This window comes from Scaptodrosophila lebanonensis, unplaced genomic scaffold, assembly GCF_003285725.1.
Source record: "Scaptodrosophila lebanonensis strain 11010-0011.00,11010-0021.00 unplaced genomic scaffold, SlebRS2 tig00000043-arrow-pilon, whole genome shotgun sequence".
Lineage (NCBI taxonomy): Eukaryota > Metazoa > Arthropoda > Insecta > Diptera > Drosophilidae > Scaptodrosophila > Scaptodrosophila lebanonensis.
The window spans coordinates 3,662,238-3,687,699 of NW_022060545.1; the positions used below are offsets into that span (position 1 = coordinate 3,662,238).

The 25,462-nt window shown below is 37.0% G+C and overlaps 1 protein-coding gene across 1 annotated transcript in view; it reads left to right on the plus strand.

Moving 5' to 3' along the window:
* Positions 1–8,768, plus strand: part of LOC115622279 — a 120,989-nt gene extending 112,221 nt beyond the window's left edge. The window contains exons 2-3 of the mRNA XM_030516181.1: positions 3,493–4,124; positions 7,704–8,768. Of these exons, the coding sequence (XP_030372041.1) occupies positions 3,493–4,124; positions 7,704–8,601 (1,530 nt within the window). The 3' untranslated portion in view covers positions 8,602–8,768. The remainder of the gene's footprint in view (positions 1–3,492; positions 4,125–7,703) is intronic.
* The last annotated feature ends 16,694 nt before the right edge of the window (positions 8,769–25,462 follow it).

Here is a 25,462-nt window from a genome sequence, read left to right on the forward strand (position 1 = left end):
ATTCCAAATTTGAAGCTAAATAAGATTACTTAAAGATAAATATAGGAAAGAAAATCTCAAGCCTATTGGGCAAAATTATAGAGAATATTTTTTATAGAGCACAGAGAAAGTTCTGTTGAAACTAAGTGTGAAAGATCATTATAATTTGAGCACACATCCCGAAAACGATTGTGAAAAGCATAATCCGTTGAGCATTTATAAAAGACAAAAGAAAAATAATTTCTCATTGGTCCAAAATAACTGAACTGTACACTTTACTTTAGCACATAGCTGACAAATGAATTTGCTTAGGACATTTAAAAAGCACAATTCAACAATTTATTTGAAAATTTCAAATAGGACAGCTAACCACCAGGACAACAACAGCTATGAGGCAGCGCAATAAATTTTTTAATTGGTACCAATTACTATGCATAATGTTTTAATTGTTCCTGTTGCTTTGCCTGTAAACACTCGTAGTTTTCATCGTGCTTGTATCAGCTACAGAACAGACCCCAAAAATAGAACTAATTAAAAGCTAGCAGTTCCACAAACTCGGCAACAAGCTGCTGTCACCTGCTGCGAGCTCGGTTAGTTGCCGTTCCCGTTGCCATGACCACGACCATGAGCAGCGTAGTTTGCAAGGACCCGGCTGTGTCTTTCTTCTTGCAATCCATTGGGGTGCACTAGACCGCGCAAAATTTGGCCGAATCTGCTTCCGGCTGCCGGTACGCCAGTCGGCAAGCCATGACAAAGTTTCGCCAACTCCCCAACCCCCACCCGTCATCCAAGCTTGAGCTTGGCAGGCAGAAGCGCAGCGTTTCGATGATGCGCCCCTTAAGCAGCTGCATCAGCATCAGCATCAGCAGTTTGAATGATGGCCGTGCTGAGGGGAGTGGGGTGCGGGTGCGGGGGTGCGTGCCAGAAGTTTTCAGCGTTTTATTTAAGCAGCAAATATAAAAAGTCGCAAGTTGGTGCAACGCAATGAGCATGATGGAGAAGGACTCAGGCGGCAGCAAGCGGAAGTATGCGTAAAATATTTGCATTTTTATTAAAAAATTTGAAAAAATAGGGATATTTTCCTTCATTTTTTCCCATTTTTATGAAGCAGTTGTCGAAGCATACGCTATTTTTATATTTTCCACCATTTATTACTTGCAGAGCTAAAAGTTTGTTGTTTTCGCTGCTCGACAGCATTAATAAAAGTTAATTTCGCAATATAGAGCCTGAAATTCATAATTAAAATAGTTTCAAATGAAATGGCTCCCATGCCCGGCTGCTCTGTTGTTTTCAGGCGGAATTCAGGCAGAACAAGCAGCCTATTTTCCAGCTCCGTGTATTTCATTTAATTAATTTTCGTGCTTGCACAAAAACAAAACGAAAGTTGCACAATATTCCGCTTTGATGTCTATGAATGAAAATTTCTTTTTTATCTGCATTGTAGGGCATTGCGCATACGCCGCGTATTGCATATTTATTTTTCAACTAATTAGCCGCACGTGCCGCATGCTGGCCGTAAAAACTCAAGCAACGAGATAAAAAGTTGATGTGAATTGCCTTTAAGGCTATGGCCTGAACTGATACCTGCTTTAATACCAACTTATATTTGTTCAGTTAAGAAGCGAAATAGATTTTCTGTTTGCAGTCATTACTTTTCATGAATACAAACTCAAATATTTGGCATAGATGGCAGCGGCAAAAGCATTCAATTGTCTCCGATTTTTGAGTACTCTTAGTTCCAAAAATGTATCTGATTTAAACAGAACCGCCTTAATTGTCTTAATGCTAATGGCTTTTGAACGCTCTTCATATTAATAACTCAGTTTCTTTTTTGTGGTCCTTAGAATCTCGATCTCATTCATGTTAACGGCCAGATAATCTTATATGCCAAATATTAAGTTTTGAGATATCACACAAGCTTCATGTAAATTCGATTAAATTGTCAAAAAAAAATTATAATTTATTGAATTAATTGCGGTGCCATAATATGAAGACATTTTCCGCATATATTAGTCTTGAAAGTTAATTCGATAAATGCAATTATTTTTTCACAGTTCCTCAAAAGTGAAGAGCCTATATTCTGGCTCATCAGTTACTTAGCCATTTAATAAAATTTCTAAAAAATACATTATAAAAGAATAATATTCAACAGCTTTATTTGCTTAACGGTAGGAAGAGTATTTATAAATAGATGTACTATGAAACAATATAGATTTTCTTTTTTCAGTTCTTAAACAGAGAAGAGTTTTTATTTCCAAAAAATAAATTTAAATATTGTTAAGCTGAGATTTCTTAAATCCATCCCTATTCTCTATAAGATAAATTCATGAGCATGGTTTAAGCAATTTTTTCTTGTCGATTTAACTAAACGAGCACAGGGATAACAAGGGATAGCAGGCTTAGCCAATTTGTAGTATACAAGAACAAAGTTCTTAGATATTCGTATAGACAGGTGTGTTTTCGGTTGGTTTATTTTTTGGCCCTTCTGTGCAGAAGCAATAGAAGTTTTGATGTTTACAAACTTGTTTTGTACTCGTACGTTTTTATAGACGGATTCAATATTCTTCGTTGTTAATATTTGGCAATGTAAATATATACTTATATATAGTATAAGCATACCTCCAAAAACAAAACCACATGTCATGTCTTGGGCAAACTAAGAGAATTCTGACACTGGCACTTTGAACAAATCACAGCACTGACTGTATAGAAAAGTTTGGTGGCAAAGTTTTCTTGTGTGTTGCACACGAGTACATGCGTGTGTGTGTCTGTGTGTGTGTTTGTGTGTTCGGCCCGTATGTGGCACGTTGAATGGTGGAATTATTTCTAGCTCTTAATTATGTCAGGCAGGTGAGCCTAGGGCTTTGAAAAGCACCATCCGGTGGCTTGTATGGGATTAACTCGGCACAGACTTCGTCGCCTAACATTGTTTCTTCATCTTTGACAACCTTCATCGATTTTGATGTGTTGGAAACTTTGAGCCAGCATTGGCAGCGTTGTTGTTGCCATGGCAGTTATGAAAATTACAAAGAGCCTGAACGCAACTTGTACAGCATAGTTTTAATTAAAGCGCGAAACTTTGACGCACTTTTAATGAACTTTTGAATTTTGCGCTCATATGTAATACAAGTAAGACAATACTTTATTTCTCCTTTCTTCCTGAGCACAAATGTGAAGTATTTCAAAGAAGAGGGGACTTTTAGTACAACAAATGGAAAGTAAATATTCTTTTAAATTTGATTAAAGAACCACTAATGAGTGTGCGGTTTTTTCAACTGAAGTCGAATAGGAAGTGCGTTTCTTCAAGATGAATTGTTAGTTAATGTTTAATTGTTAGAGCTAATTGCCTTATTTCCAGCTAAATAATTTGTATGTTTTCTTAATTTAGAAAGCAATCCAGACCATTGCGCGATTTTTCAGTCAATTGTTTTATTTAGTTCTCTACTATATTCAACTAAAGCTGGCAGCTTACATTTTCTCACACACATCCTTTTTGCTTCTTTCCACTTGCAGACCACAGGCTTTGGCGGCCTGCCAGATGTCACAGAGCACTCGAACATACGTCGCACGCTGTCCCGCCAGAACTCGATCTCGAACAGCGATTCCGGTGGCGAGATTGCCAGCATACAGAAGTCTAAAGTGAACTTTGGCAGCAGCGGCATAGTTGTTGGAGGCGGAGTGGGCGGCATCGTGGCCGCCCTCGACGCCAAGTCGCCCACCTCCCTTTCGACGGCAACAGCATCTGCGGGCACCGGTGGCGGTGGCAGCGGCAAGAATAAGAGTGCACGCAAAGCAAATGCGGCACACAAGTCAAAACGCGGCTCCTGGCTAGTCGCTCTGACGCTGGTGAGTGCCATCTGTCTGCTCGCCATTGCGGCCACGCTCGCCTACCAGCACTTCCTGATGGCTCCTAGCCGTAATTCGCACGCACAAAGACTGAGAATCGTAAGGCGCATTCTGCGCGAGGTGCCGCTCGTCGATGGACACAACAACTTTGCGTGGAATGTGCGCAAATATGCGCACAGCAGCTTGGAGCTGGTCCATTTAAGCCATGATCTGGACCATAAGGCGCTATGGGCTCGACCGACATGGGCACAGACGGACATGGAGCGGCTCAAGCAAGGACTAGTCGGTGTCCAAGTCTGGTAAGCAGTGATTATCTTAAGCGATCTTAATAAGAATTAAATAAATTCAAATTCACTTGAGAGTTCTTCCTTTTTTCCGAAAAAAGGTGGGTCAAGAAATATCTTCAGACCAGATTCTTCAGTGATTTATTTTAATTAGTTTACAAAATGCTAACACCACAGCCACTATGTCTATTAGAATTTAAAATATTTTATTAGGGGCGGATTTTATGCTTGAAGGAAGCATTCCCCATTTCTCAAAAATGTTTAATAACCCCATTTTACCGCTTGGACAATTTTTTAATTCTTGATTTGATTCCTATTTAGTAAATACTTAAGCTGCATCCTTTATAGCATTAATACCAGCTGGCTGACCAGCCTTTGGGGGCTCCATTGGTAGCTAATGAGCCGTAGTCTAATGCAAATGCTCGGATCGCAGTTACAAATCAGAATCAAATTGAAAATTCTCATAAAAATGCAATCAAGCGGATTGACTGACCTGCAACAATTTGTCCAAACATAGACAGGTCACAAAGGAACTTCCAAACAGCCATACAACTTTTGGGCCATATCCATGCCCAAGGCCGAAGGGCTGCCAACAATTTAACGGCAAAATAAAATTTGGCAGCCGGTTGGCTACTGGCTGCTGCGCCAGTGTTGGCTGACCTGTCTGCCTCGCAGCCAACTTTCGCACCCAGCCAAAGTTTTTCCCAACAACCTGCCAAAAACAACAATAACAACAACAATGACCTGCCACACGGCAGACAGCTGCATTTGGGGGAAAATGCTGATAGGCAATCGACTAGACTTTGTTGCCATTTCCAGTTGTTTAGTCGTTCGTCTGCCAATGGCAGATTCAGTTTCAACTCCAGCTACCGTGGCCAGATGGCGCAGTTTGGCGAAATTTTTGCATTTAATTTTAGTGATCGTCATTGTTCAGACGTCCAGTCTGCTCAGCATTACATTTCACTGTGGGACAAATTAAATGAAAATCGCGTTAAGAAAATCTTTCAACCACCCATAATTGGAGACTATAAATTAAATAATGGCTTCGAATTCTATATGAAAAGAAATGGTTATTCTTAGAAATCTATGGACTATATTAAGCAAGCGTTTGAGAAACTTTGCAACAACTCATTTGTGATTATTTTTCTACACAAATAAATAAAATGCTTTCTACAAAACAGAGAGTGCGAGGTTTTTATGATAAGTAGATGGTCGTGTAGCATGAGGAATAAATTCCATAAGATATAGTTTCGATCGAAACAAGAAATACTTTTAATGTTTCCATTTCTTTTGTTATTTCGCAATCATAGTTGAAGATTTAGCATTAAAAGATATCTGCAAAAAAAATTGATTTTTAAAACATTTAAAATCAACATGAGTTGATGTTCATTCAATAACTAATTAAACTACTTATTCATTTAATAAAATGTTGGTTAAATATATACAAGTATATAAAAGGTACGAATGAGTGAAACTAATAGGATAGAGGTAGCCATAAATCTTAGTACATTAGTAATAGAACATTCGAAGAGTCATAGAGTGGTCGTAATAATTATATTGGACGAACCAAGGGAATAATTTGCTCCACTGTGCATCCGAACATTGGCTGACTCGCCCAGTTGGAGTCTATCGCTTTGGTTGCTCGTAATGTTGTTCTTGCTGCCGTTTATTGCCATTGCATTGCTTTTAAAATTCAAAGTTCATTCTGACAGCCATTAAAATACTTTTATGCTGTCAATGCAATTTTAAACTGCATTTGAAATGGAATAGAAAGTTACGAGCAGTTTAAGTGCAACGATTAAACACGAACTCGACTGAACTTTGAATGGCCTTGGATTGGCAAAATTACAGCAGGTGTTCTACGTACCCGAATCCTCATAAATGTTTGAGTTGTAAGCTTAAGACTAACAGTAAATACCTTAATTACTGCTTAATGAACGATAAAATACATTGCCCATTGAATGTGAACAGAATTAAACATATGATGTGCCTGTTTGTTGAGCAGACTATTGAGAGAAGAAAGAGGAAATAAACGAGCGCTTATTTATATATTTTTTAGCTTATGTACTAGTTGTCTGCTTATGTACTGCATGTGACTACTTTTAGCTCGGGAATCCCCTTCGCTATGGCCTTCACTATGTTCAATTTTGCAAACCCCTTGTAGCCGACAGAAACGGACTTTTGAACATGCCTTCCGATTGCAATAATACACATTGCACATTAATGTGTACAATTTCTTATAAAACTCACCTCAACAATACTAATTCCCCATTTAATAGTATAAATAAAAGTCTGTTAAATATAATGAACAACTTTGTAGCACATGAGGGACATCCATTAACTTTATTTATTTCAAGTGAACCTTGTCATTTCCCAAACTTATGAGAGCGTTGAGTAATTGCAATTTTCAGTGCCGCTGCCGAGGGAACTGCTCGGCACATGCTCAGCTTAGACTGTCTCGCAGGATATATACATGCATATGTTCATTATAAGCTATTCATACATACACAACCAAGTATATACTCGTATGTACTATACATACTCTATACTATATATGTATTTAAGTACATACATATGTATGCGCATATATTTAACACGTGTGCAAATGTAATTTGCGGCTCCACTTTTGATTGCGTCGTCATGGGAGTTGAAGAGTTGTCATTAGAGGCGAGTTTGTTGTGAAATTGCTTTATTTGTTTACGTATCGAATTGCCGCTGCCGACTGACTTTCCCCCACCCCTTTGCTGCTGCTCATTCGTCGCCAGCGGGCCACATGGCGTATGTGTGATTTTTGGTTCATTTGCGGCTGTTCGCTGGCAATAGTTGCCAACGATGCTTAATGATGATTACGCTGGTAATGATAGTGATGGTAATGGTAATGGTAGAGAAGCACACACTTGGCTAATTTGTATTCAAATAAGCAAATGGCACAGATTATGCCGCTAGGCGATATATTCCATTGCACCCTAGCTCAAGCGATTGAAAAATAAATAAAAATAGCTTCGGCTCCAAGTGATCAAAACTTTGTAGATTCATTTTTTAAACAGTTATGATAAAGATAGAGTGGGATTAAATAAAGCCAACATTGTGAAATATTTTTCTAGTTTAAGAATCCGATGCATGTCCAATCCCTTCTTCGGCTCCTGCCTCTGGCAGCTGCCTTCGTTTGAAGTAATGAAATTCTTTATATGAGCGGCGGTTTGGCTGCCACTACTTGTATTCAGGAGCTCTGCCATTCGCCTCCTATTTTGAATCTTATTCTGAGGTCCCTAAAGTAAATCATTTCATTCATTTCAAAAGATTAAAGTATGGCTGCTTGAAATCAGTGCAAAGCTGTTTTGAAATATGAATATATAGTTGAAGCTCAGTGCATTGCATTTGGCTTAGGGAACTTTTCGTAAAACGAAATAGTTTGCTTTTAAATAGAACTTTTATAATTTGCTGTACTCGCATATGCTTAAGTCACCAAAAGGGGAGCTGAGTTAAAAGTGTTGTAGAAGCTTACCTTTTAAAACTTTTTAATTACTTCCAACTACTTTATTTGTATCACCCCTTTTGCCACATCCTAACCTCTGTTCGCCTTTTTTTTTGCAGGTCCGCATATGTGCCATGTGAGGCGCAAGGCTTGGACGCCGTCCAGCTGGCATTGGAACAAATCGACATTGTGCGGCGCCTGTCGGACATGTATGCGCAGGAGACGGTGCTCGTTACTTCGTCGCAGGACATTGTGGCGGCGCATCGTCGCGGTCTGTTAGCCTCGCTGATTGGCATCGAAGGTGGCCACACCATTGGCTCCTCGCTGGGCGTGCTGCGCTCCTTTTACTCACTGGGTGCGCGTTATCTCAGCCTGACACATCGCTGTGACGTCTCTTGGGCGGGCTCCAGTGCCTCCCCGCTTGAGCAGGGCCTCTCCCAGTTTGGCAAGGCCATTGTGCGCGAAATGAATCGCCTGGGCATGATGATTGACTTATCGCACAGTTCAGATGCCACAGCTCGCGATGTGCTTCAGGTGACGCGGGCGCCAGTCATCTTCTCCCATTCGGCAGCCCGCCAGCTTTGCAACTCGACGCGCAACGTGCCCGACGATATCTTGAGGCTGGTAGCGGAGAACGGCGGCCTGATCATGCTCAGCTTCGACTCGGAGGACGTGGCCTGTGGTAGGCAGGCGCGACTGCAGGATGTTATCGAGCACATCAAGTATGTGCGGGCCATTGCGGGCATTCAGCACATTGGACTGGGCGCAGGCTATGATGGCATTGAGCAGCCACCGCTGGGCCTGGAGGATGTGTCCAAGTATCCGGACTTGTTGGCCGCTCTACTGGAGGATCACAACTGGAGTGAGGAGGACATTGCCATGCTGGCAGGCAAGAACTTTCTGCGCATTATGGAGACGGTGGAGAATGTGCGCGACTATTGGAAACGCGCCGCCATTCAACCCATCGAACAGACTGAGCCGCAGCCAAAGACCCAATGCACTTATATGTCGTCGTGACCGCAGGCGCAGGCCGTGGTGAAAACGCGCCGCGACGATCAAACCAATCGCACTGCGGCAGCGCTGGCTGGTGCTGAGTTTTGGCGAGCGGTAACAGATGAGACGACATCCAATCAAACCGAGCGCTTGGCCATGGCAGCAACGGCGACGACAACGGCGTTCACAGTTAGCGGGCTTTTGCAGTGAACAGATTTCACATTGTTTGAATAAGCAACTTACATCACAGATTGAACTTTCTGCATACTTCGTGCTGTTCTTTTGAGCGAGCCAGCTGACCTGAATCGAACCGCACACAGAATGGTGCACAATTTGTAATCCCTCTGTTGGTAAAGTAATAAAAATTTCCCAAGGAATATCAGTCTTTAGAAGCCACAATATCTTTAGCTTTTACAATAACAAATTATATTGCATATCTGATATAAAAATGCATTCATTATCATTATTAATGCAATGAGCGTTAGTCAGTCAGTTTCTTATTTCGTTAATACAGCCGCACAACAAGCAATTAATTTAAAATTGTACATTCTTGAAATCGGAATACCAATCACAATTATTTACGTTAGTAAAGAAGGGGAACAGTAGTAGACTATTAAAGCTGATTGCAATAATTCTTAATAATGGTCGGATTGCTTGTGATTTCAGGTCTTAAAAGATTATTCTATTCTTCAAAGCGTTTTCCACATCACTTCGAAATATTTAGCAGCTGTATTATTTTGGTTCTTCAGCAAATAAATTAAGATTAAGCTTTAATAATATTTGCGTGTGATTTAAATTAAATTTATTTTGAATACATACATTTCATTTCAGCTCAGCTGGTTCGATTCATGCAAAGTTGTTCAAATCATATTTAAGTTCGAAAACTGGTCGGTTGTATGCCTTGAGGCAACTGCTATATAAAGCCATCAAAATAACAAAACACAGCAAAAATTAAAATAACAAACCAGAGCAAAAATAAAAACTAAATTGCTACCAAATTCAAACCTACACAGTGAACTGCATAATTTCAGCTGCGCACTGATAAGCGCTCAAATAATTAATTATAATAAATTCAGTAGCATTTCGTTTGCACTTCATAATGCTCGCAAATATATATATTTTTTGTTGTTATACCGGGCTTGCATAATTTATGTAAAGTCAAATATTAATGCGTTTAAATATGGTATTTATTATGCAGAATGGCGTTGAACGTGTTGGGAGTGGCATATTAAATGAGAACTAAGCTGACAACATTGCGTATACGCAACAATGCATTGAGCTGGCGAACCCAAATCTTCGAATATTAGATGTAACTGTACTATATTACAAGGCAAAAACCAACGGCAAACGCTGATTAATTAAACAAATATAATATGTAATCGTAAATTATATACACACATAGACACAAACACACGAACACACACACACCCACAAAAAATTAATAATTCAATAATATAAGTACACCCCACAGAGGCGAACCCACGAAATGCGTGCTGCATTTTTTATGATGTCAGAAAGCGAAGCAATTAAATTAATATTAAATGCAAACAACAAAGAGTACATAGAACGAACGATTTCCGATATTGTCAATGACATCAATTTTTTCGGTACTAGGCTAGAAACGTTATAAAAAAAACAAAAAAAAAATAATAATAATAATAATAGCAATTTGTGCGATGGGGGAATGATAACAGCTTGAAGAAGCTACTTATAAAAGGGAACGCTCATTTGCCAACAAAAATAAATCAAATCTAAAATTAAGCATTTTTGTTTTATTTGGAATTCCCGGGATAATTTAAGGGATTGTCACTTCTCTCATGAAGTCATTGAAAACAGTTGCTACGAATAAAAGAAAAGTGCGACCGGAACTATTTCTTATGAACATCATTATTTACTTATTTTCAATCGCTATAAAATCCTTCTGAGCACAATGTTAATAAATTGAAAACTGTTGCCCCCAGAAGTATGCTTTGAAAACTAAGCTAGCCCCTGCAGCCATAATAGGCCTGTTTTGTAAGCCTTCGCATCCTAAATTTGCATACAATAGACTAAGCTCGGCGCTGAGAAATAACAAGAAAACAATGAAGTTAAGTTTCAAATCTTGTTCTAATATTGCGTAAGTATAATGTGTGTGGCTTCAACGTGCCACGTGCCCCGTGCTGCAGCCCTGGTGCTTTTTTCAAGCGAAAAAACAACAAAGCTGTTGTTTTCGTTTACGGCAGTACCTTACCTGCAGGGATCCCGCCCAGTACCTAGTCCATTTCTATTCGGAGCCGCTATTTGGACCTTTGCGCGCACAATTGAACCAAAGACGACGATATTTCTCTTGAAATGAACTGATTTGATTTATTTATAGGACTTTCCCTCTATTTATTACTTTTTACTTTCAGTGATGCGCATATGAGAAAAGTCTTATTAAAAAATTTAAAATTTATTACACTTTAGCTCTAACGTCACAAACAATCTTTAAATTACAATAAAAGCTGGGAATACACCTCGGGGATCCAGGTATACAACCTGTTATCCACCCCTAATTTATTTTGGGTTAGGTTTATATTCAGGAAGTTATAGTTTTTAAATTAAAATTATGCTCGTATAAACGGAAAAACGTTAAATTTTCAACTGCAAATTTACTGAAAATGGCATATGGTGGTGTACCCCCGAAATAAGTGAAGTTTAAGAATGACTGTAAGGAATTTTGCTACAATTTAGCCAAAGAAAAACATTGGTTACATTGTACACAGAGGTGCACAGCCTGCTTACCGATGTGCTTTTTAGGCTTAGACAGCAGTAATATCTTGACTTAAGTCGCCATACATCCTTTCAACCAAGATAGATATTCACACACGACTGTTTTACTGCTGACGCACTCGCACTCGAATTCGAACACAAACACACACACAAGCCGATATACTCGCAGTTGTTGCAGGCCATAAAAAACGTTAAGTGCTCGTAAATCAAAATTCTGCAAGCATGGGAAAAACTTCGGAAAGTTTTTACGCAGGAAATAAATTTTTTTTCCCCTGCTTTCGCGGCTACTTCTAGTATTTATTTCCAACTACTCGTTGCGCACTGTCAGTGTGAACACACACACACACACACACACACACATACAAATAAAACAGAAAGCACTAACAGTTGCAGAGCAAATAACAACAAACACCCATATTTGTCTATGGCCATCCAAGGGGCGCGCGTGCGTTCTTTTTTCTATTCCTTCGCTTCCTCTTTCTGCTTATCTTTCTCTTGTTCGTCAATTTGTTTCTTGCGTGGGCTGCAATTGAATTCCATTCATTTACAGACCATTGAATTTTGCTTAAATTTTAATGAAATTAAGCTGGCGACGCTTGGCCGACAAAGCCATCCAAATCCAATCTCCGCTGACAATTTCATTTCTTTTTTTTTTGTCATACTCTGTCTGTAGTTGGCGCCGACGCCATCAACGTCAATATAAACGTTTTGTTTTGTTGTTTTTATTTTTGTTTTTGTTTTTGTATTGTTTACACGACTTAAGTTTTTGTTTTGATTGCTTTCACTTGGCTCCTATCAGTGGTGTGCGCCACGCCCTTTTCTGCGCAATTTCCCCCCTCTTTGTTTGCTGTTGTTATTGCTCTGCATAATAGAGACACTAATTGTTGTGCTCTTTGTGACTTTGTCTTGGTTTTTCGTTTAATTCCGAGCCATGTTTGTGCTAAATGTTGGACAAAGTGCCCAGCGGCGGTACGTGTTCATGACTTACAAGCAAATTGAAAACAAAATTTGTTTTTAATGATGTACATAAGATACGCTCTTAATGTCTTTGAAGAAGTTATTAGATGTTGTTAGTACTAGAAATATTGTCATTTAGACGGCACTCGAAAGAATTGTTTAACTCAGGCTTTTATTTATACATCCATTATTTATTTATTTAATTTAATTACTTTCATGCACTTTTATGCACACTGCATATATTGTTGGTTTGCTTGTGTCGTCTCTCTTATTTAAATGGGAATAAATTCGGATTATTGACATACGCATTTAAGATGGTGGAAGATTATGTATTTTTTTATAATTTTTTTTATAGTTTTCGATCAAATATTAGCGTATATAATAACATACTTATTAAATGATGTTTTTAATTAACCAAACTATGAAAATCTCGACAAGTAAACATGTAGCCGTAGACGAAGATGAAGACTGCACTGCTTTTGAAGCAGAATACTTCGCTGTTTAGATTTTTGGCTTAAAGTATTACAATCAGTTTTTAGCAGTCAGTTATTACAGGTTCATTATAATTTGTCCACTGTTGTATATTCGAAAAATGTGTTGTCATTTTGTCGAAACTGTACACATAAGTGAGGAATTTCACCAAAAAACATTTTAACAATTTAATTGTTTTTAAGTTTAGCTTTATAAAGTTTTCTTTATTTGATGACGAATATATTGCAAATGCCAAAAATCGGGGCGCATTCGCCTTCCATTCATGAACTTGCTCCCAGGCAAGCTATTCATCTTCAACTTAATCGGAGTGCAGACTGATAGTTTTAGAGGAATGTGTCTAAAATGTGCCTTGGGCAAAAAGTATGTTCCTGTGAGCTCACATGTATTAATCAATGTTCAGTTGCATTCGCTCTTAAACATACAAGTAGTGTGCATAACATTTTTTCTTGAAATCTTTTCGGTCCATTGTTATGTAAAAATATTTGGTCAGTGTTTCAGCGCAAACAAAACATATGTTTTTTAGTTGTTTATTTTTTTTTTTGGAGGGAGGGGCGGGTTTGCTAGCAAAAACAACAAGGATTTTAACAACGGTTAGATGTAACTATTTTTTTAATATGTACATATATATACTTGTATATATTCATGTGGATGCACAATACCGTTTTGCATATATATGTACTATATTTGCATATGAAATAATGCTGCAAAGCGCATAATTTTTATAGAGAACGAGCAAACTGCAACAAATAAAATATGTGAAGACCGAAAGCGGTTTAGCATTCACAAAACAAAAACAAGAAATACAAATTAGAAAGGTGTGTTCGGCTTTATCAAAGCTTTAATACGCTTTACAAATTTACAAATCAAACACATCGCCCAGTGCCTCATAAATAAAAAATAATTGCTGCTTTGACAGTTACTATACTTTATTTTTAACCATTTTTATTTTAAAAACGAATCAATGAATCATTAATTGCTTTACCATGAAGGCTTAAATGTTTGCATTCTGCCTCTTTTGAAATTACGTTTAACTTTCGCTCGCTTTCAACTTTCTTCCAGGCTTGAAAATGGTTTGAAGACACTGAATTGTGCGACAACAGTAATATTTAATATTTTACATTTGTATTTCATTTATTGATTTTTTTCTGCTCAAAATTTGCAAAATTTGCTGCGAAATCTTTTTCTTTCCAAACACAAAGTGCGCATTCACTGAAGGGAACTTTAAAATCTGAAATACAAAATAGATGCCCAAAACATACAAATATATATGAATGCGTATATTACGATATTCATCGCTGGTGGAATTAAAATCACGTATGTATATATGTGTGTGTATGAAAGTACTGTGAATATCTTGCATGCTTCTATGAGTCAAGCATTGCATTGTGAACTCGAATGGCATCCCAAAACTATTTGGCTTACAGTCACGCGCACACAAAATTGCACTTGGCTTTTATTTGTGGTTAGTATTTCGAACGACGTTGTTTCGGTTTATTTGTGGCACGTGGCTGAGCTAAATGTCCTGGCGAGTGATGCAGAAATAGGGCCAGAGCCATTCAGAAGCGCCTCAATTGCAACAATGCATTCGAATAGAATTTCATTGTAATTTTTGTATCTGATTCTTAAATGAAACTGAAAGAACCGCAAGGTAATCACAAAGTAATCATTTTTGTAGCTTCAGCTCAGATATTTTTGATCAGTTTTGCTCTTCAAGAAGATACTCTTTTGCCTACAAAATCAAGAGAACAAATTAAGACTTGTATCACAATCGAATACTTTCTGCCTTCAGATTTTTAGTTATATTCTATAAAAGAGAGATTTAATATTATACAAATGCTAAAATGAAAGTCATTATTTAATTGTTTTTGCAATATAGTACAAGTATTGCCCTAAAATATAAAAATTCATGAGATTCGTTATAGCATTGCAAATAACTTAAAAATTATATACATTTTGAACAGCCCTAAAAAAGAAAAAAAAAATTACTTCTATTATTTTTTAAGCAAAATCATATTCATATTGAAATCGAAACATACATTTGGTGAAACTAGAGCCTGTTCAAAATTATTCCAAGTCTAAAAGGCAATAATTATTAACTGAGAATTGAGTTTGGTCTGGAGTATCTAGTAGTAGTCAAGATACGTGAAAAGGGAAAGTACGACAAATAGATTTTTTAAAAATCACTTGAAGAGTAATATTAGCATTAGAGTGAGCTATAAACTTATTTGCTTTGCAGAGATAAAAAGAACAAAATATAAGAAAGAGCCTCAAGGCAACAAATTTTATAAGACCCTTATACTGGTGGAAATAAAATAATAATGAGATTGGAAATTCAAATGTTTGCTTGTTCCCTTCCTATTCTCAGTATCGTGTGTGATAATAAAAGCCAATTTAATAGCTAATTAAAAATAACAGCACAAACAGTTTTTTCTGCAACAGTGAAACATTAATTTATTATGAATATGTATTTGTGAGCAAATTTAATGAAATTAAATTGATTTTGCAACAACTCTAGCAACTCAACATCATGAGCCAACAACTAAAATAATATCTAAATTGTTTTGCCAGAAGTGAAAGCAAGGAGAAGACTTTCATAGAAAGACTACAAGGACTTCAACAATAATTAGGATGATGAGCTAGCATATAATTCATTTTCATTATAATTGGCATTTTATGATGATGGAAATGCAGCAACAGTAACAGCAACAACAACAAAGCAGACATGAATGTCAGCGACAGCAAGAGACAGAAATTGTTGAGATTTATTATGTGAAAGCATGAAATTTTGGTTACATGAAGCGACGAAGCGGAAAACTCACTGAAATTGCAACTTATCAACAGCAAACAGCAAAAACAGCAGCAATAATAACAACATGAAGAGCAAAAACAACAACAACAACAACAACAGCGAATAATGCGAACAACATTTTACTCATTATAAATGTCATCAGCATTATTTTGGCCATCATGGCGGGAGTTTTACGACTGTTTCGGAATGTTGAGGGTGTTAAGGGCATTGAGAATGTGAAACTGCAAGATAAACAAAAACCCATGCACAGTACGAGTATGCGCTACTCAAGAAGGCCTTTTTTAATGAAACAGGAAATTGAAACCGGACACCGCGTTAATGAGAAAGCAATGGCAACGGCCAAGTTTAATTTTCGAGAGGCAACCGCCATGGCCATTTCTGAATGAGTGAGTGGCAGCGTAGTTACTGGAGGGGAGGTGGAGGAGGAGCCTGGGTGTTGCCACGGCTTAATTGCCAAGTCGTTAAGGTGTACATGAAAACTCGTTAATTATAGTGCCGGACAAATGGTTGGCCATAACATTTTATTATGATAAAGTGCCGTTTCAGTAATATTTTCTCCAGCGTTTTTCACAAACAGCCGCAGATTTTATAAAATCGTATTATCATCTTTATACTTATATATAAAACAGTTTGTCCTGGCTGAAAGATTGGCGATCAACGCACAGCCCAAACGGTAAAAGCTAGGAAGCTGAAATTTGGGCAAAAGTTTCGTTTCACAGTGAAAGAGAGAACTAAGAAGCGTTTTTCGAAAATTCAAACGACAGAGGGGGGAAATGAGCTCTAAAAATTGTTTGAAAAATCTTCATTTTTTCACCGATCAACTTCTAAAACCAAATTTTTCATAAAGAAAGAAAGAATACAAAAAAAAAACTGCATACTCGGTTTTTTGAAATTTTTTTTTTAGTTGAATTATTGGAGTTTTACTACGTATTTACTTTTTTAAATGAAATGTTTGTTTTTTAAAATTCGCCCGATCGATTTCAAATTTGGGGCATATAATCAACGCAAATAGATCTACAACTGGCATTCAACGATTTCAAAATATATAAATAGGGTTTTCACATATGCAGCAGCGAACAAAACAAATATCAAATAAGTAAATCACATACACAAGTATTAGAGGAGGGCGCACAATATTTTTATTTAATTTTTGAGAAACTTCACTATTTGATTTCACAATATTATTATTTAATTTTTCAGAAACTTTACAATTTAATTCTCGATTTGCCAGCGCTTAGGTACTTGGTATGAGAATCGCAGAAGAGGGCGCCCACAATATTTGTATTAAATTTTTCAGAAATTTCACAATTTAATTTCAAAATATTATATTTTTTATTTTTCAGAAATGTACATACATACAATAAACAAATTTACATATGTCAATAGTACGTGTATGATCACAGAATATATTGTACTATATACCCTAACATTTGGAACGTACCAAAGAAATTTGCTTGGGGAAGTTCCTTTAGAAACTTTAGAGAGTGTCGGAAAAGAAATAGCATATTATAATTGTAAGCAAAAATACGGAGCCCTTCAAAGATGGGCAAGACCTAAGTCCTAGTGACATTATATTTTCTTTTATTTTAAGACTTGCAATATTATTAAAATTAAATATGCAACATCATTTTTTTGAGGCAATATTCAAAATATTCCTGCGAAGATCTTTCGTGGCGATTGGATAAATAGAATATTTTTTAAATTTTTCTAATATTTTTTAAGAATCTTGATTATCACTATAAATTACTCCAATAATGGATTTTTTCCACTTGTCCAATTTTTGTTTTTTTTATAAAAATATTGAATTCAGTTTACAGCGGACAAATATACCAATAAGAATGTCTATTGGGGTAAAAAAATAAACAAATACATACATGTAAAATACAATTAAGCATGTAAATCCAAGATGTGTTGAGAACAGAAGCCGTCATAAAGCTAATATTTTTAATGGCGCAGCAACGCAAGCCGAGTACACTAGTTGCTTATTAGTTTTATAGACACCGTTACTGTATAGTATATGTATTTATGTTTGGTTTCAGAATCATAATTCGTCATAATAATGTCATTCATGTCAAATTGTCATTAAAGCTAGAGATGAATAAAATCTATTTGTTTTTGTCTTCACAGTTTTTGAGTTCAAAGTGGAAATGCCATTTGCGCTAGTACATCTTTTTTATTCTTAGAGCTCGCTTTCTTCGAGCTAAGTTGAGTCTGTGATGTAAGCAACACATCGTAAATAAATAGTATATGTCGACGGAGAGGTACAGGTGTGTCTGAGCATGTACCGTCAACATAGCAACGTTTTCTCTATTTCAATTACCAACGTTTAAGGGCAGGGGCAAAATTTGCTCAACTCTTGAACAGTTTGCGGAGCTTAATTGAGTTGTCACTAGAATGAAATGCAATAAAATATCAACGGGAAATGTTACGGAAGGCTTAAGGATCGTAGCACGCATGTACACCCATTCACCCACACACACATACACATACTTGCAGCCAACTTGTGTATAAATACAAATGGATGTGTGCTACAATTTATGTGGGTATGTGTACATGTTATTTATATAACAAGGCGTGTAAACAACATGCAATATTTTTATTTATTTATAATTCCTTTATTTATTTTGCTCGTGTTCGACAGCGCGTGGCTGTTTGTCTTTGCCTTCGTTATTCGCTCTACGTCTGATTGTCCCTCTCTCAGTTTGAGGGCCGCTTCATCGCCTTGGTTTGGGCGCACGGTGCGTATACACAATTTTTGCATGCTAGTGTGCGAGTGTGTGGCAATGTGTAAGTGTGTGCGTGTGTGCGTGTGTAAGTGCATGTCAAAGGCAGTTAAGGGTAACAAACAGCCAACAGCTGCCACTCGTTGCCCGTTGCCAGAGCGCCACAACCGCAGTCCTTGCCTATTTGTCAGTGTCAACTTGGGCGCGCACCCGACAAACTTTGACTTTAAGCCTGGACACGTAATTCGGGCAGAGATGGAAATGATGGTGGAGACGACAGAAGGGAGCACAATGGAGCACAGTTTAGATGTCCAAATTGGCACAGAAACGTAAAATAATGCTGCCAGCTTAAATACATTTTCCAAGTGCATACAATTCTAAACCAACGTTTTTCTTTGTCTGGTAATAATGACGATGGGAATAATTATGGTTGGAAACCGCAACGTCTGTCGACTCTTTTGGGGCCAATGCCAATGTAATTTAAAACCAAAGAGCCAACAAACCGACTGCAATTAGGAAATTTGTAAAATGTTCCACTTCCATTCAAAATACAAATTCGATGTCAGTCGAACAACTCGCCAGCTGTCGTCGTTCCTCCCAAACGCACAAACAAGGACATGCACGGCCCCCACACAGCCCGCACCCATCCCACAAACATAAATTTATATAGATAGATAAATAGTAGACGTTGGACAGCTCTTGGAATGTGGCGTTTGTGTTTGCAGTCAATTATGGCCATGTCCTTAATCATTTTGTAATAAATCGTTTTCGGTCACTTGCCACTGATATTTGTTCATGGCCAACATACAATTATATCCGGCAGCTCTCAGATTTGTGGCCAAGCATATCTATTAGCTTAATTTCGTCCAATATTGTGGCATCGTTTAGATTTCTCAAGAACTAACGAGCAGTAAAAAGCAGAGTTATGGGAAGCTGGCAATTAACTTAAAAATGGAATAAATACTTCCGAATTCGAACAAAGAAATGGGCTTTGAGGGGCATATGACAAATAACACAAAACGAAAGGGACATGCAATCGAAATGCGGTTCAATTTAATTGAAGACGTATTAGAAAAATATAAATAATTGATTGAAGGAATAAATGGAAAGAAAATATTAGAGATTTAAGAAAACGTTCACCACAAGACCTTCCTTTGAAATTTTAAAGCACTCTAGTGCTATTTTAATTAAAAAATTGTCAATCGCACGAATCAAGAGTTATTTATTAACAAATTAATCCTTAAAAAGATTTCTTTCTTGTTTAATTTTTTTCAAAACACCTCAACTCACCCCAGTTCTGCAGCCAAAAGAAACTTTGCTCTACCAATTAAACATATGGCATATACTTGTACATGAAAAGACTTCAAATAATAGTGAATCCTATTTTTTAAAACAACTTATAAATACTAAATTTGCATAGACAAAAATACCTTAATTGCTTTTTATTTCTGATGAGTTTTGTTGATTTTGAATCGAGCTATTAAGCCGATTGTTTTATTTGAGAAATGAATATTTTCTCGGAAGAATTTATGGTGATGTAAGTCAATTATTTTATGCAATCTCTTACATTATATTTGAATGCAATATTGTCAAAAAGAAAGCTTATTCTGAGTACTCCTATTTCTCGATTGTTGTTCACCTTGTATAATAAGCTTCAAATCAACACATACTCATATATAGAATGTCAATTCGGTTAGCAAGGACTTTGCAGCGAACACACGGATATATGAACGCAAAAGTAGGTTGCTTTTCTTTTTAGATTCATTGAAATTGCAATCAACTCTTGACTAAGAGAAACGAGTATTTATTTGTTTATTTTAATTAATAAAACAAGTACACAGATGCTCTCTCTTGTGTAATCATGAACTTAACCGCGTTGCTATAGCTATGAATTTATTGATCATTCGCTTCAGCAATCCATTTATTGTTTTCCTTAGGCAGTATGCAATAGCACTCAGCGATCTAGCACAGAAGCTTAATTTATGCCGCCCTAACATAACCACACCCCTGGGAAGCTCGAGTGCTTAATTATGTAGACAGAATTGGCTATGGGCGCAAGTAAATCAATTGTAAGCAAGTACTATATAGTACAATAAGGACAAGCACACGCATCTACATACGCACACACACATCGATAGATGTGCCTAACAACTGCAGATTAGGCCACAGAACGCCTCTGGTTCTACCAAACTACAAGTACAACTATTTGGACTGCTCATTTGCAATGCGTAAGTCTCGTAAATCTGTTGGTCAGCGAACAGGATGTCGGCCTGCCATTCAACTTTGCTTGTCTTAGCTATTTGTGTAAGCAATTGGCATACGCGTTGCATGTAAATACCAATTTTGTGTGTGTGTGTGTGTACTCTCGTGCTTATGTACAGACTAGTACTATGCTCGTACATGAAATTGGACAGCACTAGTTGTTTGATCAGCACACATATGTGTGGGTATTGCCACGCAAATGGGCTCTTCAACACTTTATTATTAAATATTGCTGAATTGGTTTATTTGCCACTTGGCACGAACCATTTATTGAATCAAAGGTTTATGTTTAAATATCAAAAATCAATAACATAACGTAACCATGTTTGTGCAGGTAGTGTATGAAAAACGTTTCAGTAAATGCCCTTCAATAAGGCTTTATTAAGCGGTCCGCATAGTTGTATAATATCTTCATATCATTAAATAATAGATGTGATTGATATGGTTGGCCAGATAAAGACTTATTTGCAGTCCTTTAACATAGGAAGCGAATTAAAAATGATTTTCGTTCACTTTTTAAAAGTATATACATCTAATTCTGTTTTGACACGGTAGATTGGTTCCAGAAACAACCTTGTAACAAAAGACATTGATCATATGCAAAAATAGGTGATTGGTTTCTTATCTCTAAAGAAAACAAATATATATGAAATTTTTCATTTTCAAATTTTTCAAATTATGTCAAAAACGATAAAAAAAAATAGTTTAAAAACAGAACTAGGCGTAAATATATAATATATTATCAGTATGGCGAAGCAAACGTACATACTTGTTAAGGTATATTGTTTTTGTGTGTTCTTTTGTAAGACCCAGAACGATCACACATTATAGATACTTACATGTACTATGACCCGCATATAAGTCGAATCCAAAACTCGATGTCGACTTATCCAATAGTTTTCAAGCTATTGCTCCAAAGTTTCTTCTTGACAGACAGAACTAATATTTCAAAACCAACCATATTATATTACTATATCGAACTTCAGTTTGAACATCATATTGCTAGCAATAGGGAGATAATTTGTAAACTTTTGAAGCCTTTTCCTTTTACTGAACTGAATGTTTGCATTTCGGAATATCTCTTACAAATGAAGTTTTATCTGTAAGGTGATGGCATAAATTTCAATAATTTCAAGATAGTTGTAGAAACTTTATCACCAATAATAATACACATTAATAATCACGACTTAGAAGATATGTTTAAATATTCGAATATATTTGAAAGCCCAACAAGTTTATTGGCTATCAGATACAGGAATGGTCAGTTGTTTTGATATGAAGTTCTTATGAATAACTCTTTAAAAAATATACCTACATTTATCTATTTCCTAGGCAGTTAAGATGTAGCTTTTACTTTTCGTTCAACCATCAAAATATAAATTTTAGGCACGCGGAAAAAAATGTTGTAATAATTTATCGAGCTTCCCACACAACTCTTTATAAACTCCCATTCCAAATATATGAAACAACGAATCTCCTGGCCATTCAATTTGTGCAGCTTAAAATAAACCGTCCACATTAAACCACTCCTAATTTTTGCTGTACTTGTACATGTAACCAATGACAACTCGGTCACAAAATCTAGGCGCATGCTATAATCCTCTTTAGGGGCATCTACTTCGTGCCCATGGCACTTGTCATGCCTCAGCAACATCATACAACGGCTCTTCACGCGTTGACAAGCAGCGCACCTGCGGAGTGGGAAACAAGAACCTGAGACACCTAGACGACGGCTCGATTGCAATTGGCAAGCTGCCAGGAATGGGACCTATGGGGCGGACCAGCCTCTATAGCCCACTTATCGTCGTTGCTAATTTAACGCGTTTCCAACTTCAAAGACGCGCTTAGTGGACTCGTTTGGAGGAATTTGGTGGCATGCGATATATGGGCGCCATTAAAATTGTGCGAATTTTCATTTGGAGCACATTTCTGCCTTAAAGCCGGAGCATTGCCACTCAGGGAAGTGCGAATTGTGAAGGCTGCCAACGACTTTGAATGCAGCCTGCAATGCACTTGCACTTAACACACTTTCGTTTTGACTGTTGGTCGGGGGGTGGATGTGTATGTGTGTGTGTGTGTGTGTGGGTGTGTGCGTTTGTTGCACCTGAGCAACTATCAACAAGTTTTGTTGCTTTTATTTTTACTATTTTTTTATTTTTTGTGTTGAATGCACAACGGGCCAGGAAATAGAACACGACAACCCAACAGAAAGATGTGAAAGGAGCAACACGCACACACACACACAGAAACACTTTTGCCGGCTCTATAAAAAAACACACTCTTTCTCTTATGGTGTCTCTTTCTTCGATTCCTGTCGAGGTGCGCACCGCTCCACCACAAGTTTTCGACGACATTTCATCGACATGTGGAAAAGGATGTGTAGCTGTCTAGTAGTCCAGGTGTCGGTTCGTCAGTCTGTCTTGTCGTTATCTCATGAAATATGACAGTCTGCCCGAAGGCTGTCGTCGAAAGACTGAAACGGAAGAGCATAAGAGAGAAATACAGTTAGGCCCGCCTCTGATGAATTTTAGTACATAGTTTAGTCGCTTTATAACGATTTAAAGTATTTCTAAAATATGTTTTTCAATGTGTCATCAAATATTTAACAAACTTTTTTATTGCAAAATGCATTTATTTATTGTCATTATTTATTTAAGACTAAAACGTCAATATACGTGCCATAATTGTTAAGTTGCTTGTCCTAAATTGTTATTTATGGAATAATTAAAGACTGCTTACAACCGTCTGTTTATTTTTGCAATAACTCCTACATTTGTATAATAAGAACATAATCCTAGTAAAAAAAAACCCTGCAGTTCATCATAACGATGTTCAACAGTATAGTATAAGAGAAGGCAACAGCGGCGGCAAGGACATAAATGCATAGGGAGAATGACACAAGCAGGAGTAATGGAGGTTTGAAAGGTTTAAGGGGAAGCAACAAAAGAAGAGAAACAAGGTAAGGAAGAGGAAAAGTACGGGCAGAAGCAAGAGGCTCCTGTATTCACAGCGGCAACAATAAAAGTCGCAAAACTTTATGGACTCTGCACACAGGTGCATTTGTACACACACACAAACACACACACACACCAACACTCAGACACAGACCTACGCACATAATGCCATATTCGAGTTAAGCAAAATAACAGAAGGAGTGAAAGAGAGAAAGGTTGCACAGTGGCATGATTGGGTCATGTGCAAAAAAAGCTCAAGCAAATATGTATAAGGAAAATATTAAAAATGAATTACAAACTTTGACGGAAAGATAAAAAAGGTCACATACGCTCAAGAAACGTTGCCACCTCGAGGCGTCAAAAACGACATTCATGTCTGTGTGGGTTCTCGGCATTGGATTTCACGGAATGGAATAATCAGCGGCTAGTTGGCCTTTGTGCATGTACTACTTATATGTTCCAGAATTTCAAGAATTTGTGTACACTGCAACGGCTATAGATGCTTTCGTTTAACTCAGCTGAGCTGCAAAGGAGAATTTTAGCTAATTATTTTATGTAGCCTGTTTTTTCCCATGTCTTTGCTATCAGAAGTACAGTAAGTTCTTTTATTCAAATTTCTTAAAAATCAAATTAACTAAAATTATAGATTTTATATTCTATGCATAACGTAACCGAACATTTCCGACCGATCGAATTCGCAAATTTCTACACACACGTAGTATCTATACTATTTGAAGTAAACCGAAAAAAAGACCTGAACTCAAAAAAGTATGCTAAGTTTCTGAATTTCCATTTTCTAAGTACTACATAGTATACTTGTATACTCTGTTCTGCCATAAGTAAATCAAGTCTGAAAAATGCTTAAACGAAATAAGATCTATTTCGAAGCTATACATTTACTAAAACGCTCAATAGTTTCGTCTTATTTGCATATTTTTATATTTTTTTCCAAAGTAAATATTGTTTGCATTTGCAATATTAAGCAAAATTAGAAAATTCATATTTAATTAAAACATATAGTAAGGCAAGGCAGTAACATTTGCATTTTTTTCCGCAACTTTAAATAATATGAAATTTAGATTTTTAGTTTTTTAGAAAAAGAAAATGGTATAATAAGTGGAAAATAACATTCGAAACCATTTAATATCAGACCTTTTCGAAATCAGTAAATTAAGATTTTGCGAGAACAGGTGGCAATAACTGATTGTTGTTCAATTTTGTAAGCCATAACCAATTTAAATAAGTCATTCAAACAGAAAACAATCATTCAATAAAGGTTCATGGCACACAAACCGTTCGCAATTTATTGTACCTCACCTTAAAATAAAGTTGACTCAAGTATAAGATGCCAAACGCTCAAAGAAGTGTATATAGCGCCCTGAAAGCCACCAGCCAATTAGAAATAATAATTGGCATCACTTGGATATTGGCGAGGTCGTAGCATCGCAACCAATTTTAGCAGCGTTTCCATGACCAGCTACGCCTGCACGTCCATCACTCGGCATCAGTCCAGAAGCCGAATAGAAAAAAAAACAAAGAGGAAAAATAGCCCGAATGAGAAATGAAAAATGAGGCGGAAATTAAAAAGCAAAAATGCAATGAAAATCAGCTAGGCAGCCAGGCAGCAAGGCAGTCGAGCAGCTTCTACTGATGAGTGGAAGTCGGGGGCTTGTTGAAAGACTGAGAAGCAACTTAATATGCTTTGCTTTGAAGCATAAACCTTGTTGAACCACTTTCAAGTTTTCTGCCATCTTTGCAATTGAAATGAATTCAAAATTGATGTGACTGGCACTAAGCAAAACTCATAGTTTAGAGATTTAATTGCGTTTTTCATTCAAGTTGCTATCAAATTCAAAAATTGCCCAGAAGGCGCAATAAAAGAAAAAAAAAAAAGAGCCACGTCAGACGAAACTGTTGGGCCCCCTCAACGAAAAGGG